We start from the raw sequence: 17,508 nt of genomic DNA, 5'->3' as shown, positions 1-17,508 counted from the left end.
TGACCGGCAACGGGACGGCCATGTTTTCAAATCGGGTGTCGCATTTTTTCAACCTGAAAGGCCCTAGTTTGACTATCGACACCGGCTGCTCCGCAAGTTTGGCGGCAATCCACCTGGCTATCCAAAGTATTCGCAATAGAGAGTCAGACATATCCATTGTCTGCGCATCCGCACTAATGTTCAACCCGGATATGTTCATTGCTCTTTGCAGAATAGGTGTCCTGAGCCCCGAGGGTAAAAGCTTCTCATTGGATGCACGCGCAGATGGTTATGGTCGCGGCGAGGGTGCAGCGGCCTTGGTACTGAAGCCTCTCAGTGCTGCGAAACGTGACGGAGACTTCATACATGCTGTCATCCGAGAATCATCCATGAACCAAGATGGTAGGACAGCAACGATCACGTCACCTTCTGGAGACGTCCAGCAAGCGCTCATCCGTGATTGCTACAATAAAGCGGGAATAGATATGAGCTCCACGTGCTACGTTGAGGGGCACTTCACGGGTACTATCGCTGACGCTATCGAAGCAGAAGCAATTGGGTCTACAATTGGCGAAGCGAGAAAGCCGCACCCTTTGTATGTGGGTACCATCAAGCCGAACATTGGGCACACTGAACCCGTGAGCGGTATTGCATCAATTATCAAAGTCGCTTTGATGCTCCGTCACAAACTTATCCCGCCAAATGCCCACTTCGAAACGCCTAATCCTCGCATTGCCTTCTCTCGCTGGAACCTCCATGTGCCTACCTCTCTTATTTCCTGGCCGGATGATCCACTTCGGGCCTCCGTCAACAATTTTGGTTACGGTGGGACCAACGTTCACGTCATTATGGAAGCTTACTCCTGTGACCAAATTAGGGAGGACACAAACGGGGAGAATGGCAACTGCAATGAGAAAAGTAAAGCACAAACTCCACTATCCTACGTATACCTGGTTAGCTCCAAAGAAGAATCTGGAGTACAGGCCATGAGCCAGACGCTGGCCAAGTATATTAGGATGGTAGAGGGTAATAAGGCCCAAGCCAACGACAATTATGCTCCTGCTCTCGCGTATACACTCACAAAGAGACGCTCTCGTTTCCCCTACACCGCCGCTGTAAGAGCTGGAAGCTTAGACCAGCTCGCCACCCGATTGGAGGACCCCCACATCACGGTGCGCAAAGCGTCGACCGATAATTGTCGTATAGGATTCGTTTTCAATGGTCAGGGAGGACAGTGGCATGCCATGGGCCGCGGACTCATTGACGCATATCCTGCATACAGAAAGGCGATGGAGCGGGCCGATTGGACTCTCCAGCATCTATATCATGCGCCTTGGTCTCTCATGGAAGAGATGACGCGCGACGAAGGAACTTCACGCATGCATGAGATTGGCTTGAGTCCTGCCATCAGTGTCGCTCTTCAGCTATGTCTTGTCGACTTGCTCCGGACCTGGGCCTGCTTTCCTTCGGCGGTAGTCAGCCATTCAAGTGGTGAAATCGCGGCCGCGTATGCGGCAAGCGTCATTTCATTCGAGGAAGCTCTTGGAATCGCGTATCATCGCGGCCGGCTGTCAGAAAAATACCAACAAATTCACGCGCTGCGGGGAGGTATGCTGGCTGTAAGGCTCAGTGCAGAAAGCGTGAAGGAGTACATTGCAGAAGTTTCCGAAGGAGCCGAGGATAGAATTGGCATCGCTTGCATCAACAGTCCAAGCAGCGTGACACTCTCAGGCGACATCGACGCACTTCTAAAGATTGCTGCGCTACTGGAAGAGGATGCTGTGGTGTGTCGAAAGCTGAATGTCGGATGCGCATATCATTCATCACACATGCTCCACATGGCTGAAGACTATAAAAAGGCAATCAGCTCAGTCCTTTCATCCCCGACAAGCCGCGGCGGCAGAGTTGCGCAAGTGCCTTTTGCATCTCCTGTAACTGGCAGTATCATGTCGGACGCTTTCCTTCCAGACCATTGGGTTCGCAATCTTACAAACCCTGTATTGTTCTCACAAGCACTCAAAAGCATGATGGTTCATGGTCAGATTGATGTTATACTCGAGATTGGTCCGCAAGCTACACTGTCAGGGCCAATACGGCAAACATTACGTGATTCTACCCCCACATATCTGTCATGCTTACGGCATTCTGTCGATGCAGTTGACAGTATGCAAGACGTTGCGTGCGGACTATCAATGGCGGGATATCCTCTGATGCTAGATCAAGTCAATTTGATACCTGAACATCAGCGAATACACCTATCCGATATCCCTTCCTACACTTGGAATCATCGGTCAAGGTATCTTCTGGAGCCAAGAACAGCTGCGGATCACCGCCATCCCAAGTTTCCATTCCACGAACTCCTAGGTTTGCCGGTACCGGGTTCCAATCCTTTGCAACCAAAATTCAGGAATGTCCTACGAGCCGAAGACGTCTCTTGGCTGGCTGATCATCAGCTTCAGGGGGAGACTGTCCTGCCTGCAGCCGGGTACGTATCAATGGCCATTGAAGCACTTCATTTCGTGAACCGTGCTGCCGGTATCGATAAGCTGCTCGTGGGATACAAATTGCGGAACGTTGATATAACGAGCGCACTGGTCGTGCCTGCACTCTCTTCTGGCGTTGATATTGTCTTCTCACTCCGGCCGTGCAGCAAGAAAGAACTAGACCATGAAAGTTGGTACGAATTTGACCTTTTCTCTGTAGACAACAGTATATGGGTTCAGCATTGCCGAGGCTATGTAGGCGCAGAGAAGAAGTCCGCAAGCAAAACTGGATTCAGCGTGTCTAATAGCCAGCCCAACGTCGACAACTTCTTGACAGGGTATGAGGAACCTAATCTTGTCACTGCAGACGCGGTCTTCTCCTCGCTGCGCGGCATGGAATTTTACCACGGGCCGTGTTTTCAGAATTTGGCGGATAGTAAGGTCCTGGGGAAGAAGTCAATTACGCAATTCCGAATCGCACCTGTTGCGTCCAACAAAGAAGGCTCCAAGACTAGCGCTATACTCCACGCGACAACATTAGACTCAATATTTCAGTCTTGTTATTCCGGTCTGGCTGCTCAACTCGAACAGGGTGATATACTCATCCCCCGCTCTATCGATTTTATATCAGTGCCGATAAAGACTGCTCAGTCTCTTCAGGCGCTTGCTGAGCTCACATCCTGGACCAAGCGTCACGTGGATTTCCATGCATGGGTGGTTCCTGGTAGACTGGAACATGATGAGCATGGTGATGAATCGCTTCCTTTCCAGATAAAAGGCTTTCGATTGCAAATGATGCATCAAAGGGGCACGCGCGAGAGTGAACACGCGCAGCCAGACAAGAGACTCCATGCCAAGTGCAGATGGGAGTTGGATATACACCACGGCATACCGACGGAGATCAAAGAATCAATGAGATTCTGGCCGTCGGAGAGATTGATCGAGTCGCAGTCCAGGCTGCGTCGAGCGTGTGGATATATGATCGTTGATGCGTATCGCCAGCTCCAGCAAGATGATATCGGGCAGTGGGATTGGCACTACAAGAAGTTCTACAAGTGGATGGGTTCGGTTGTTCACGGTCTGAACGATAATATCAACGAGGACGAGGCGAGCAAGCAACTCTTGTTCGAGAGTGTTGCAGCAGAAGATGCAGTCGGCGATCTCACTTGCCGTATTGGCATGCAGCTTGCGAACATTGTTCGAGGCCATGTTGCACCACTGGAATTGATGCGGGAGAATGACCTTCTCAACCAGTACTACCAACAGATGCCTCAGCTCGTACACGGTTCATACAAGCAAGTGGAACGGATACTGCGGCTTTATGCGGCCAGAGAACCCGGTGCCAGTGTGTTGGAGATTGGTGCTGGTACTGGAGGAACGACGCGGCATGTCCTGGAAGCGTTTAGTGATTCAATGAGTGGTGATGGTTGCGATGATGAAGATGGCTCAGGCAGCTCTTCTATCAAAACTTCGCTACTTGGTCATTATGACTTTACTGATATCTCGGCCGGATTCTTTGGGCCAGCCAAGGACAGATTCAAGGATTGGGAGCATTTGATGGACTTTCGAATCCTTGATATCGGGTCGGATCCGCAACATCAGGGCTTTGCTGCCCACAGTTACGACCTGATAGTCGCGGCGCAAGTCTTGCACGCCACTGCGAACCTGGAACGAACACTAGCAAATGTTAGAAAACTACTGCGGCCCGGCGGCAAACTCCTGATGTTGGAGAGTACGCAGGATGCTCTCGATGCGCAACTCGTGTTCGGTACATTGCCGGGATGGTGGTTAGGAGAAGACAGTGGTCGGGAGAGCAGTCCAAACGTCGGGCTCGAGTGCTGGGACCGGGTACTCAAAGCTACTGGCTTTAGTGGCATCGATTTCGAGCTGAACGACTGCGAGAATGCGATGATGCACAGCACCAGCCTTATCTTGGCGACAGCACAATCTGATCAGGAGGTCCGCATGTTGCCTTCAACCGTCCACATCCTACACGACACAAACAGCAGCGTGCAGACAGCTTGGCTCGAAGAGCTTAAACAAGCCGTCACGGCCCAAACAGGAGGTACTGTGAAGTTGCAAAGGATAAACGAGGTGCGGGACATCACGGCAGATGATGTGGTGATGGTTACAGTTGATATGGACAGCGCATTTCTGTACGCAATGGGGCCAAGCGGATTCGAAACGCTGCGTAACATTGTCCTTCGCAGCTATGGTGTACTCTGGCTAAGCTGCGGTGGGGTGATTGATGCAAGTATGCCTCAACGTGCGCTCGTTCAAGGACTTTTCCGGACTCTGCGGCGGGAAGATACAAGCAAACGATACGTCCACCTGGATTTCTCGTCGTCTACCAATCCATGGACATCAGAGACAGTTCGGCATGCGGTCCACGTCTTCCAGGACGCTTTTGACCAGAACAAAGACGTCAGCACTACCCGAATGGACTGGGAGTATGGGGTCAAGGACGGTTTGTTACATGTGCCTCGACTATGGCCAGATTTTGCGCAAGACGGTCTGCTTTGCGAAAAGAGGATGTCAACACAGAAGAGGCCGTGGTACGAACAAGACAGAGAGCTTGTGTGGGAGGTGCCGGATGCTGGGCGAAATCAGACGCGGTTCATCGAGCGCAACATGAGCGATGATCCACTTGCAGAGGATGTGGTGGAAATTGAAGCTCAGGCGTTCGGAATCAACTTCAAGGACGTTATGACTGCAATGGGCCTGATCGAGGAGGATGGCGACTTTGTAGGGCATGAGAGCGCTGGCATCGTCACACGCTTGGGTAACGACACTGTGCAAAGCGGCCTCCGAGTAGGCGACCGTGTCTGTGGCATTTTCCGCGGGCGTTTTGCATCACGACCGCAAGCGCGTTGGACGAGTGTCGTGGCAGTACCTGAGAGTATGTCTCTTGACAACGCCGTTTCGATACCATATGCTTACGGCACTGCGCATCTCGCTCTCCACCATGTTGCACGGTTGCAACGCGGCGAGCGGGTACTGATCCATTCAGCTGCCGGAGCGCTTGGGCAGGCGGCCATCACACTTGCGCAACAGATGGACGCTGATCTGTTTGTGACATGTTCGTCGTCTCGCAAGCGCACGCTTTTGATGATGCAATATGGCATTCCTGCCAACCGCGTGTTTAGCAGTCGCAGTGATACATTCGCCGCTGCTATCATGACGCAGACAAGTGGCCATGGGGTCGACGTCGTCCTCAATTCGCTGCGAGGTGCTCTACTCCAGGCGTCATGGCACTGCATTGCACGCTTTGGTCGTTTTGTTGAGTTGGGTAAGGTGGACGCTGAGGCACAGCGCACGCTGAACATGTTGCCTTTCCGCCGTAGCGCCTCTCTCACTGCGCTTGACCTGATCCAATACAGCGAGTGCAAGAGCAAGACCGCGGTACTGCACGCAGCGCTGAGAGACAGCATACAGCTACTGAATGCGCGCCAAAGGCCGCCCATGACGCCAATCACGTCACTCCCCGTATCTGCTCTGGACCAGGCTATGCAGTCGATGCGAACCGGCCAACACATGGGGAAGCTGGTGCTACGGACTGGCCCCGATGACCGTGTTCGCGTGAAGCCACGTGACCTAAAGCCCATATGCCTCGACGACGTCGACGCCACATATCTGGTGCTCGGTGGGCTAGGTGGAGTGGGCTATGCCATAACGAGCTGGATGGTGGAGAAAGCTGGCGCCAGGAACATTCTCGTTGTCTCGCGGACCGCCGAGTCTCATCACCGTCGCCCTGCACTGGAGAAGCTGGCGGCCGCCCATGGCTGTGCGATACACGTGCGAAACTGCGATGTGAGCGACGCAGATGCTGTACACGCGTTACTGGCGAATGTGGCCCGGTCGCCTATACCACCCATCGCTGGCGTCATTCACGGTACTGTCGTTCTCGATGACTCTATCTTGGAGCACATGTCGTTTGATCAGTGGCGGCGTGTCGCACAGCCAAAGACAATCAGCGCATGGATCCTGCATGAGCAGCTTCCCCACCTGCGCTTTTTTGTCATGCTATCTTCTGCCACCGGCATCCTTGGACATGCATCGCAGGGCAACTATGTTGCCGGAAATACGTTTCACGATGCTCTAGCCAGGCACCGCACTGCCCGGGGCTTGCCTGCTGTTTCCATTGACCTCGGCCCTATCGAGGACGCCGGTTACCTCGCAGAGCGCAGTGAGGAGCTCCGACGAAAAACCGAAAAGTCGCTCAGTATGAAGTGTATTCCAGTGAGCCATGTGCTGCGTGCTGTCGAAGACGCCATCCGCCATCCCCTTCGCTCCCGTCCCGAAGAAAGCCAGATCGTGACTTGTATGGCTCGGTACGATACCCTGCCTGCATTGCCCACGCTCTTGAACGACAACCGTCTCGGCACTCTGCGCTTTGGTAACGTCGCCGACCCAACGTCCGCTACCGCGAAACAGCAAATCGGCCCTGTTGCAAAGCAAGTCAAGGATGTGGACCGCTTCGTCTCTGATCTCACATCGATCCGCGACTCCCACAATGACATTGAAGGTCGCCATCAAGCTATTGTAGCCGCGACCTCCCTATTCCTGGCTGCCAAAATTGCAAGCTTCTTCAATCGCACCGTGCAAGACATTGAGCCTAGTGTACCGCTAACATTTCATGGGGTCGATTCTCTTGTCGCCGTCGATTTTCGGAATTGGCTCGGGAATATTCTGACCGTCAAACTAAGCATCTTCGAAATTCTCAACGCCATCTCTCTCACGCACATCGCTGGGGTTATTGCAACCAAAAGTCCAATAATACAGACATCGGGATATCCAGCCACTACTACCTGAGCTGTAAATGCTATAGAGTGACTGCCGCATGAGCAATATGTCCTACCAACGCGTCTACCGAGGCATTATATGGCAGAACATACTTCTTAGCTATAGTCGTTCTATTATTCTCGCACAGCTGCTACGAAAGCCCAAATGCGAAACAACATCTGCTCTACTTCATCCATCTCGAAAACCCCCCTCTCATTTACGCCGGTCTTTTGAAAGAGCCATTGCTTAAGATTCGTTGTCTCTCTTCCAAGCCGGAGGGCCAGAGCCTTTATGGCCTCTCTTGCAATCAAATCGCTCTCTTCTTCGTTAAGAAAGTGTCTACCAATAGTGGCCGTACTCTTTACACAGACAAGGCTGGGCGGCCGAGCGCGTTCCTTCCGATCAAGACTGAGACATCGATTCGTGTTGAAATACGTAGATTTCGCCGCGTTAAGTAAAGAGAGCATCTTGTCGACGGCCCCAAGGATAGCAAGAGTCAGGAATCTGTCTGAAAAGGCTCGTTCGCGAGCTTCGTTGTTGCTGAAGATCTGCATAACGTTTTCGAAAAGCAGCACTGTCTCATCAAGAGTTATGTGGCCCTCTGTAGGAATATCCAACAATGTTCGCATGTGCTCATCTTCAACAGTGTTGTCGTTAGGGCTTGTGAGCGCATCAGGGTGCATTTCCAGATTCTGAAAGAAATCATTAACTAATAGAGTAGTGCTGACCAGAACGAAGTACAAACCGTGATCCAACCTTCAAATGCGAGAGCAGCTAAGTTTCAGTGCACAACTGGAGGCGCTTTTGTGAAATCAATCAACTTTCATACTGAAGACTTCAATACACGCATTCTGCTCCTATCAAGCCTACACGATCCATGCTCTTATTAAGGGCCTGTCTGGTACGCCAGTTTTGCTGGCCGTTTCGGCCTAATTAGGCAGCGTTTTAAAAACGGAGATGAGATGGAGCTCGTGTCTGGTAAAACGGAGTAATCGCCAGAGGAGCTGGGGATGCCATTTTGTTAGCGTTGCCACTAAGGATTGCATCCTGGTTTAGTGCTTATTGTACCTACAATCTACCTATTTGAGCGAGATGGAGCCTCTATTTTCTAGCAGCTGCTTCGAGGTACAGTTTCAATTCTGGTCGCTCTATTTTGCTAATCTAGATTCGGGCAAGCCTCTGAGCTTAGCTCCCGCGCACTCCTTGTTACGAGCTTTACCTAATATATCACCAATACGGCCAGCAAAAACGGCGTAACCAGACAGGCCCTAAGCTAGAAGGGTTCTGGGCATGGAGAAGCTAGACAGCTGTACCACCGATACCACTGGCTCATCGGACGAGCAAATGAATGTGTCCAAGTAAGTCACCGCCTTATCCTTCCGCAGACCTCCGGTTGATTAAATGCTGCTAATTTGAAGGGCTAATGCAACGATGCCTGCATTGAACATCTAAAGGCAGAAGAAAAAGTCCCCGAGCATCTTGTACCACACGAGAGAAGCACCGATAGGACATCAAAGGCTTAGCAGACACAACAATCCAACCTACTCAATGACAGCAAAAGCAAGGAATCAAACGAATAGAGTAAAACCAGATGAATTGTACAGGCTTGCTTCAGAGTAATTCTAAGTAATCCTACCTAGATATTCTTGCGTTGGACTGCTGCTGTAGTTGCAAGTAGGCGACGGTTTCCACCGGTGCTTCTCTCGTGCGATACAAGGCCTAGGCTTGTCTTACAGGGTGTCCAGACGTCACGTCGCTTCCTGTTCAATCTTAACCATTATTGGTAGGTATCAACGTGTCGGACCGTAAAGCATCTATCTTCTTGGCGGAAAACGGCAATAAATCAACATAGAAACGCCAGATTTGTGCACGATAATTAGCCTTAATTTATCAGAGCTTATGACGACTGATGGACGGCGCTATCTAGGGCGCAACTTTGTGTTTAGGGACCCTGGAGCCCCGCCTTCTTCTTACTAGGCTCATCGGGCCGGTGAAACCTTAATACAAACAGCCGGATTCTACGCGTTGTTCGGATTACGTCAGAAACTGGGGACGAGGCAGGTGATCGTGTTCAATCACAGTTGGAGGGTACACTCCGCTCACCAACTTGGTCGATGGGGACTAGTACCCCAGCTTGCACGGATCGTTCGTGTCTTTCTCGCAAGAGCCGATGCTAGGGGTCTTACCCGAGGCGAGCTATCCTCAGATTACTTCGTATCTACCGGATTCTTTCCATCCACTTTGCCAAACGCTAGCACCGCACCGCACTGACCGAACAAGTTTGATAATGTCTCCTTTCTCCTGACTAGCTGGGACCGATTACGTGTCCAGCCAAGCTTTGTAGAGGTGGATTGAAACTGGGGTCTAGTTTAACGCGGCCGTCCCCTGTTAGCGTTCGATAAAGCGGACGGAAAATTACCGAGAGGGCCTTTTCTGGCCTGATTCTTCATCTAGCCACAACCTTTTCGGTCCTATAGTCAGATCTGTAGCGATTCTGGTAAATATTCGTGCGTGCTATATCCAGAACCTGTAGCCATTTCAAGGTCACCGACAGTTCCCCAACTTACAATGCCCGAACGCCCCTTCAACAAAAATGGACATCTCCGAACCACCTGCGATTTTTGCACTCAATCCAAGCTTAGATGCGACCATGGAAAGCCATCATGCCGTCGCTGCCTTGAACGAAACCAACCCTGCGTTTACAGTGCAGCTCGCCGTCGAGGTAGACCATTGAAAACATCTGCTAGTATCGATGCAAGCACTGAAGGGATCTCGATTGCTGGAGACTTCCCATGAAAACTCATACCAAAGTCCAAGCTTTGCTACTTCTTTGTCTGTAGGCCAAAATGAACAGCAACAGAACAGCCCCTCGATCCTAAATAGTAGCGATGGCGATCTTACTGTGTTGAATCCGGACCAAGAGGATACCATGTCTTCCAATGCGGCCCCCAGTCATTCAGCAGACTACGCATTCGAGCTCGGATCTGACTTTGAATTCGACATCGACAATGCGCTTAGCGGAAGCCTTATGTACAACTTTCCTTCATTCACCCTTCAAGGAGAAGCACAAGAGCATATACCTACTTCGCTTACGACTCACGAGTACCGCAACCTGGGTAAAATGGGTTCGCGATATTCTGCGAACCTGCCGCTATCTACGACATGCCCTGCGTCCCTCGATAAACCCTTCGAGCCAGAATTGCAGGGGCATAAGGGGCAAAGCTCCTTCGGACGCCCTGATAGATTTTTTCTATCAGGCTCAATCGATGTGAGAACATCACTTGAAGAGGGATCAGCGTTCCTAGAGGCCAACAATCTGATCAACGCTGTCGCCAACGGAAACAAGAGCGATCAAAGTCCCACATCTGAGTCGTGCACCCGCAACGGCCGTTTGTGTTGTTGTTCTATTTCTTTAAATACACTCCAGGTGTTGTGCTTTCATCCAGTGTTATCTCAGGTAGAACGATGTCCCCCCCTCGATTTCATTCTTCTTCTGGAAGATTATACATCCCAGTTGTATACAGCCGTTTTGAGATGTTCGACTTGTCAATCAAAATCCCTGCACTCTCTATTATCTCTGTGTATATGCACGGATTTGATAATTGAGATGTTAAGGCGCGTGATTCAGAATTCTCTTTCTTATCGAGAGCATGGAGTGAACGGTAAAGTAGGGTTTGATCGTCCAGAAAATGGGTCTAGTGTCTGTTTTGGGCAAGCTTGTTTGGATGATCAGCTACGGCAATCTTGTGTACGACGTTTACTGAAGCATCGGGTTAGTAAATTAGCTGCCGTTGTTGGCCGTGTTGCGAGACTAGGCTACAGAAGTACAGGTTCGCTTGAAGAAGCCTTTGATATTGCAATCAAAGGTGTTCTTTGTAAGACAGATTCACTACTTGGTATGATGGAGGTGTAGATAGTATATAGCTTAGGGTTAGAAGACAGCTAGATGCGGACAACCGACTCTGGGCTTTTTTCGTTAAGCGCTACCCTCATAGATATTTATCTTTCGCACTAACAACTCAGCGAGTCGACTCAAGAACAAATACGTCATTCAGCATAATTTGTAACAGGCACGTACTTCGAATTCTAGCCCCAGCCGAAGGCCTCAGGATTGCCTCGAAATAAGGTCGGAGTCAAGCCTAGCGAGGCCAGGCCACACAAGTACAAATTCCGGCTCGATCCTACATGAAGCTTAACAGCTAATTTATTCTAATTATTCTTAGTAACATTCTATTAATTAGCTCATCGTATAATTATCTATTCCTTAGCTTAAACGAAGCTATTGTTAGCAAAATAGAATTAGACTCAGAAAGCTAGTGTTACAGAGGATAAAGTAGTAAGTATATTATAAGATAGATAAATTGCTACTTTATAGAGAGTAGTAAGTGCTACTTATCTATAACGTACCTTATAGGTTAGCTAGACATATAGTTTAGCTAGATACTTTTGCTAAGCTTCTACTAAATTCTACTTTTTAATATAATGCCTTAATAATAGCACTAGATAGACGCTTCTAATAAACATAAGATATAAACTGCTCTCTAAGCTCTTAAATAAAATATAATACTCTCTATATAATGCGCTGTAGCTATCTATAATATCTTTTAAGTAACTCTAAGTTATTAATGCGCTAGATAACCTTCCTAGGCAGATTGCTAGCTTAAATTAATAAATCTAACTCTAATTAAGAAAGATATAATTATTAAGTATATACTTAAGCTAGTTACGCGTAGATTTCTTCTTAGGCTTATAGCTATAGCTAATATAGCTAATTCTCTGCGCGCTAAGCGTAGTCTAGGCTAAGTTAGCTTAAACTAGCTTAGTATATTTATTAAATGCTACTCTAAGCTCTAAATAAAGTTTAATTATAAATATAACTATAAGAGAGCTCTCTATAAGAATTCTAAGATTATATAAGACTAGTTCTAGCTTATAGAGAATATAAAGGCAAAGCATAGTATCTTTAATAATAATATATATAACTTTAATAAGTCTAGCTTTATAATAGGCTAGATCTTAACTAGAGTAGTTATTATAGCTTTAAAGTAATAAGAATAGCTAAAGATAATATAATAAAGTAATTAAGAGTAAATAATAGTTATCTAGAGTATTAACGTAATAAAGTAGACTATTTTACTCTTTATTATCTTTAAGAGCTGCTACTATCTCTTAGCTTAGTATAAGAAGAAGAATCTACTTTATAATTAGGTTATTATAGTCTCTAAGAATAGCTAGATAATAAATAAGCTTAGTCTATAGTAGTTAAAGCACTTTAATAAGTATATAAAGAGAAGAGTTATAGGCGCTTATGTTAGAATAGTACTAGAGAGTTGTAGCTAGGAGTAAGTAATAATAAAGATAACTAATAGGATTATTGTAAAGGATAGACGAATTGCTACTAATAAGGAGCGATTCTCTCTCTACTCTATATACTAGCTCTCTAGCAGATATACTAGGCCTGCTTAGAACGCTAAAGGCGTCCTTAGTGCTAGAGTGCTAATATTATCTCTCTTCTTAGGCATGCTCGCCTTAAGCAAATACGTCTAATATAGAAGAGCGTTTAGTAAGCTAGAATAAGCTATAATAGCTTATTTAAGGCCTAACGCGCGCATTAGAGCTCTATAGATTATTTCTAAAACTTATAGTTTTAAGAGACTTGCTTAACTAAGCTTAGCGTGCTAAGCAATAATAAGTAAGTAGCGCATAGACTTATAATACTAGTTAAGCTTAGTCTAACTTCTAATCTAGTTCTATATTCTCTTAGTCTCTTTTTAGTAAGAATTTTTAGTTCTCTCTATAGGGATTTTAGCCTCTATTTAGGCTAGAATACTCTATTATACTCTATTACAGCGCTAATAAATATAGAGTGTCTTATAATAACTACTACGCCTCTTAATCTAGCTTTATTAAGCTCTTCTGCTTCTATTCTATGCTAATCTAGGCTAGAATACCTCTAAATTAGTTAATATAGACTAGATCGCTGTTAGTAACGATATAATAGAGAATAGTATATATATCTATTATCTATGCTGCTGCTATATTATATCTTTTGCTATAGGCTTCTTTAAGTGCCTTAGTAAGTTTAGTTGCATTATAATAGACTTCTCTAATGCTATAGAGAATACTAAGAACTATCTTAATCTTTACTTATTCTAGCAGAAGAAGATTAGAGGCAGAGAGACTGCTTAGTACTTTAAGTGCCTCTATTACTTCTTTAGCAACTCTAACTATATAGTAGTAAGTTATTATAAGCTAGAATACTTTATTATAGCATAAACTAATATATTTAGCCTTCTAAGAAGCTGCGTTAGAAAGTTCTAGATATTGCTGCTAATATTAATAAGCTAGCGCTAAGTTAGATTAATATTTGCTACTAAACTATTATTGCTATCTCTACTATCTCTGCTACTAAGGACTAGCTAGCAAGAGCTATAGTAGCTGCTTAGTATGTCTATAATCTGCAGCCTCTAGATGCTAGAGAGATTTTAGTGCTTAAAGCTAATATTTAGAACGCCTGCAGTCTTCTAGCTATGCAGTTAAAGAAGTAAGTACCTTATATAGTTCTATATAGGCTATAATACTCTATTATAGGCTATTTAGGCGCTAACTATATTCTAGGCCTCTGTATACGCTTTATGCAGAGAACTTAGCATACTATAACAGCACTATAGACTCTAATAACAGCTCTAACGCTGCCTATATCTTTATTTGCTATAATTACTCTACTAAGGCTATTGCTGCTAAGCGTAAGGCTTATTAGAATATCTTTACTAAGACTATTCTTAAGCTTAAGCAGATTAATAAGAATAAGCCTAGTACTCTCTATAAGAAGGTAAGTTAGGCTATTATAGGTTATATTAGCGCAAACTAACCTAATATATAGAGTAAGAAGTATAAGAATTCTAAAAGAAAGCTAAAGGAGCTAATCTAAGGTCTTAAAGTAGATATTACGTCTTTAGAGAAGAATAAGAGCTTTATTCTCTTAGCTAGGCATAGTCTCTTTATAAGCAAGATTAATAAAGCTTAAAAGAAGCTTAATAGTGCTAAGGAGCGTCTTATAGTTCTTAACATCTAAATCTAGCCTTAGTAGAGCCTTTTGTAGCTAATTTAGCTTTTTTTAGGTTATTATATCTTAGACTGTAGCTAGTAGGCACTATAAGAGCAGCGCCTAGGTCTTTAGAATCTAAGCTAGGCTATTATAGGCTATTCTAGCGCAGATTTACCTAGTAATCTCTAGATAGCAAAATGCTAAGAAGATTCTTTCTTCTATCTTTCCTTAGTAATATATTTCTGTTCTTAGGTTCTTCTATTTCTAGATTTATTTTTAATTATTATATAATGCTTATCTTTAAGGATGCTAATTATTTTCTTTCTGCCTAGAATAGTCTGTTATAGGCTATAATAGCTCTAAGAAGCGTAGTTTATTTATTATTACTCTCTTCTTTTGTTTAGAAGTTAACCTTAATACCTTATATCTATATTTTAATTTACTTAGCTATTCTTATACTTCTTACGCTGTAGTTAGGCAGATATAGTATTCTAGAACTTTCTTAAAGTATTTTCTAAGATGTTTAGGCTAGGCTCCTATAAGTTTTTATCCTTAGAGTAGTTTTTCTATTTAACTAGGTACTTCTATTAGCTACTATCTATTATCCTTCTATCTATAATTTTATCTACTTTATAGATATTATTGCCTCTAATATTATGTAGAGTATCTATAATATTAGTTAGAGAGTATAGAATTTTACTTATTAGATCGTATAGTTCTAATAAGAAGATATAAAAGATAGAGTATATGTTTAGAAAACTCTTAAGTCTAACTCTAAACGCTAAAGAGCCTATTTATTTATTAATAACCTCTAGAGTAAATTTCTAGTCTAGTTTTTTCTTTAGTTGCGTTAACTGCATGTTTCTAGTAGAAACTATAACTTTATCTTCTTCTTTAAATAAGACTAGCAGCCTTTATTTATTTACGTGTTTTTTCTAGTACTTATTTTGCTGCAAGGATCCTTAATTTATAAGTAGTAATTATTACTAGTACTCTTTTAGCAAGCTTAGCTGCTCTAGGTAATTCTTTATCTCTAAGTAGTCTTTTAGGCTAATCTAGCCTAATAGAGTTTAGTTCTTAGTTTGCTTAGAAAGGTGTTATGTTTATAACTGCATATTTGCTATCATTATACGTAAATTTTATAAGAGATAACTATAATGCCTAGTTGTCTTACTTAAGCCTATAGTAGCAACGCAGGTAGTATTCTAGAGTCTAGTTCTATCTTTCTATCTATCTATCTATCTGTAGATAGAAGAAGAAGATTAGAACTCTTCTTAAGTTTATATAGTATTAGAATATATTCTAGTGTTTTGCATTTATAATAGAGCCTCTATCTAAAATTACTCGCTTTAGAACGCTATATAGGCATATAACTTTGCAAATCTATGCTTGCGCTAAGTTTACTCTATTCTAGTTTTCTTAAGCAGAGATATAATAGGATATCTTAGTTAATCTATATATAATAACTAATATAGCATTATAGACTACGCCTAACAGTTTACTTAAAGAGAGTTTAGTTATAAAATCTATTATAATATCTTTTTATAGTCTTATTAGAAGTAGTAGTAGTGCTAGCAACTTATATAGCTTATATTAGGCTAGCTTTGCTCTCTTATATACTTTGTAGAAGTAATAGTACTTCTCTATATTCTTTCTAAGGCTTTTCTAGGTATAACAGCGCTATAATTTCTTAATTATCTGCCTTGCACTAAAATAGCCTATAAGAGGATTATTATAATATTAATATATTGCCTCTGCCTTTTTAGAGGTTATATAAAGAACCTTAGGTGCCTTATATGCTACTTTAGGTCGTTATAGCCTATTTTAGCCTAACTTAGGTTCTAAGGTGTCTAGTATATCTATACTAGACTCTAAAGATAGATCGTTGTCTGCTTCTAGCTTTAATGCTATAAGTTAGCTTTAGTCTTCTTAATAGAGCTTGCGTAATATTATAATAGCTTTCTATTATTCTTCTATTCTTATAACTGCTTAAGTTAATATAGCTAAGATAAGAAAGAAGTCTTTTTCTTCTTTCTATAGAGCTCTATAGAGAGGTTCTATAAAAGCGTAGTTATGTTTCTAAGATAGCTTTTATATCTTATCTATATAGTCTAGGCGTCTTAAAGAGCTATCTGCAGAATTTATTTTGCTAGATTAATAAGTAATTATAAAGTCGTATCTAGAGAGAATAAGATAAGCTCTTACTTATCTATAGTTTAGAGTTTTTATTTCTATAAACTATTTAAGGTTTTTATAGTCTATAAGGACCTTAAACGTTGTTCCTTCTAGATATTAACGCTAGTATTCTAAACTCTTAACGATTATAAGCAGTTCTTAGTTATGCATATTATATCTATACTTAGCTATAATAAGTTTGCGTAAGTAGAAGTCTACTAGTCTCTATTAGAGCTTCTTGCTATCTTCTAGTACTAACTAGCTTAGAATGCCTAATATTGCGCCTTCTAAGGCATTAACTTTAACTCTAGTCTCTCTTTCTTATTTAAAATATATAAAGATAGGCATATTAAGAAATATATCCTTTAATGCTTAGAAGGCTTAAATACCTTTAGAGCTTATTTTAAGAGTCTAACTCTCTTCTCTTTGCATTTGCAGGCTGCTTTTAGCTGCTTCTAGAGTCTTTTAGGTTAGAATAGTTAATAGCAGCGCTAAATAGCTAAAACTAGTAATAAATTATCTATAGTAGTTTATAAACCTAATAAAGACGTAGATCTTATATATAGTGCATAGCAGAGGCTAGTTCTAGATCGTTTTAACTCTATCTTAGTTAATACTAACTTCTTCTAGACTTATAATATACTCTAGGTACTCTATACGCTATATATGCTATTTATACTTACTTAGCTTTATATATAGCTTTGCATTGCGCAGCTTCTAAAGGACTTCCTTTATATATACTACGTGCTCTTCTTCTATATCTAAAAAGACTAGAATATTATCTAAATAGATAATATAGAAAATATCTACTAAGCCTGCTAACGCTTTATTAATATAGGCTTAGAACTAGGCTAGAGTATTTATAAGACTAAATAGCATTACTATATACTTAAAATAGCTATACCTTATATAGAAGGCAGTCTTCTACTTATTGCCTTTAGTAATTCTAATTCTATAGTAGGCCTCTCTTACGTTAAGCTTCGTATACTACTTTACTTAAGAGAGACGTTCTAAAGACTCTATAATTAAGAGTAGAGAACC

The 17,508-nt window shown here is 43.5% G+C and overlaps 2 protein-coding genes across 2 annotated transcripts; both read left to right on the top strand.

Moving 5' to 3' along the window:
- Positions 1-176: 176 nt before the first annotated feature.
- Positions 177-7,274, top strand: SNOG_02561 (hypothetical protein; the record flags this gene model as incomplete). Its single annotated transcript, XM_001793113.1, has 2 exons — positions 177-2,047; positions 2,387-7,274. 2 exons carry the CDS (start codon positions 177-179, stop codon positions 7,272-7,274), a joined length of 6,759 nt encoding a protein of 2,252 aa, XP_001793165.1.
- Positions 7,275-9,837: 2,563 nt separating this feature from the next.
- Positions 9,838-10,705, top strand: SNOG_02560 (hypothetical protein; the record flags this gene model as incomplete). The annotated part of the gene is made up of 3 exons (XM_001793112.1): positions 9,838-9,966; positions 10,105-10,616; positions 10,672-10,705. The coding sequence occupies 3 exons, from the start codon at positions 9,838-9,840 to the stop codon at positions 10,703-10,705; spliced, it is 675 nt and encodes a 224-aa protein (XP_001793164.1).
- Between the last annotated feature and the right edge of the window lie 6,803 nt (positions 10,706-17,508).

Source organism: Parastagonospora nodorum (assembly GCF_000146915.1).
Source record: "Parastagonospora nodorum SN15 chromosome Unknown scaffold_4, whole genome shotgun sequence".
Classification (NCBI taxonomy): Eukaryota; Fungi; Ascomycota; class Dothideomycetes; order Pleosporales; family Phaeosphaeriaceae; genus Parastagonospora; species Parastagonospora nodorum.
This window is presented reverse-complemented; position numbering and strand designations above follow the sequence as displayed.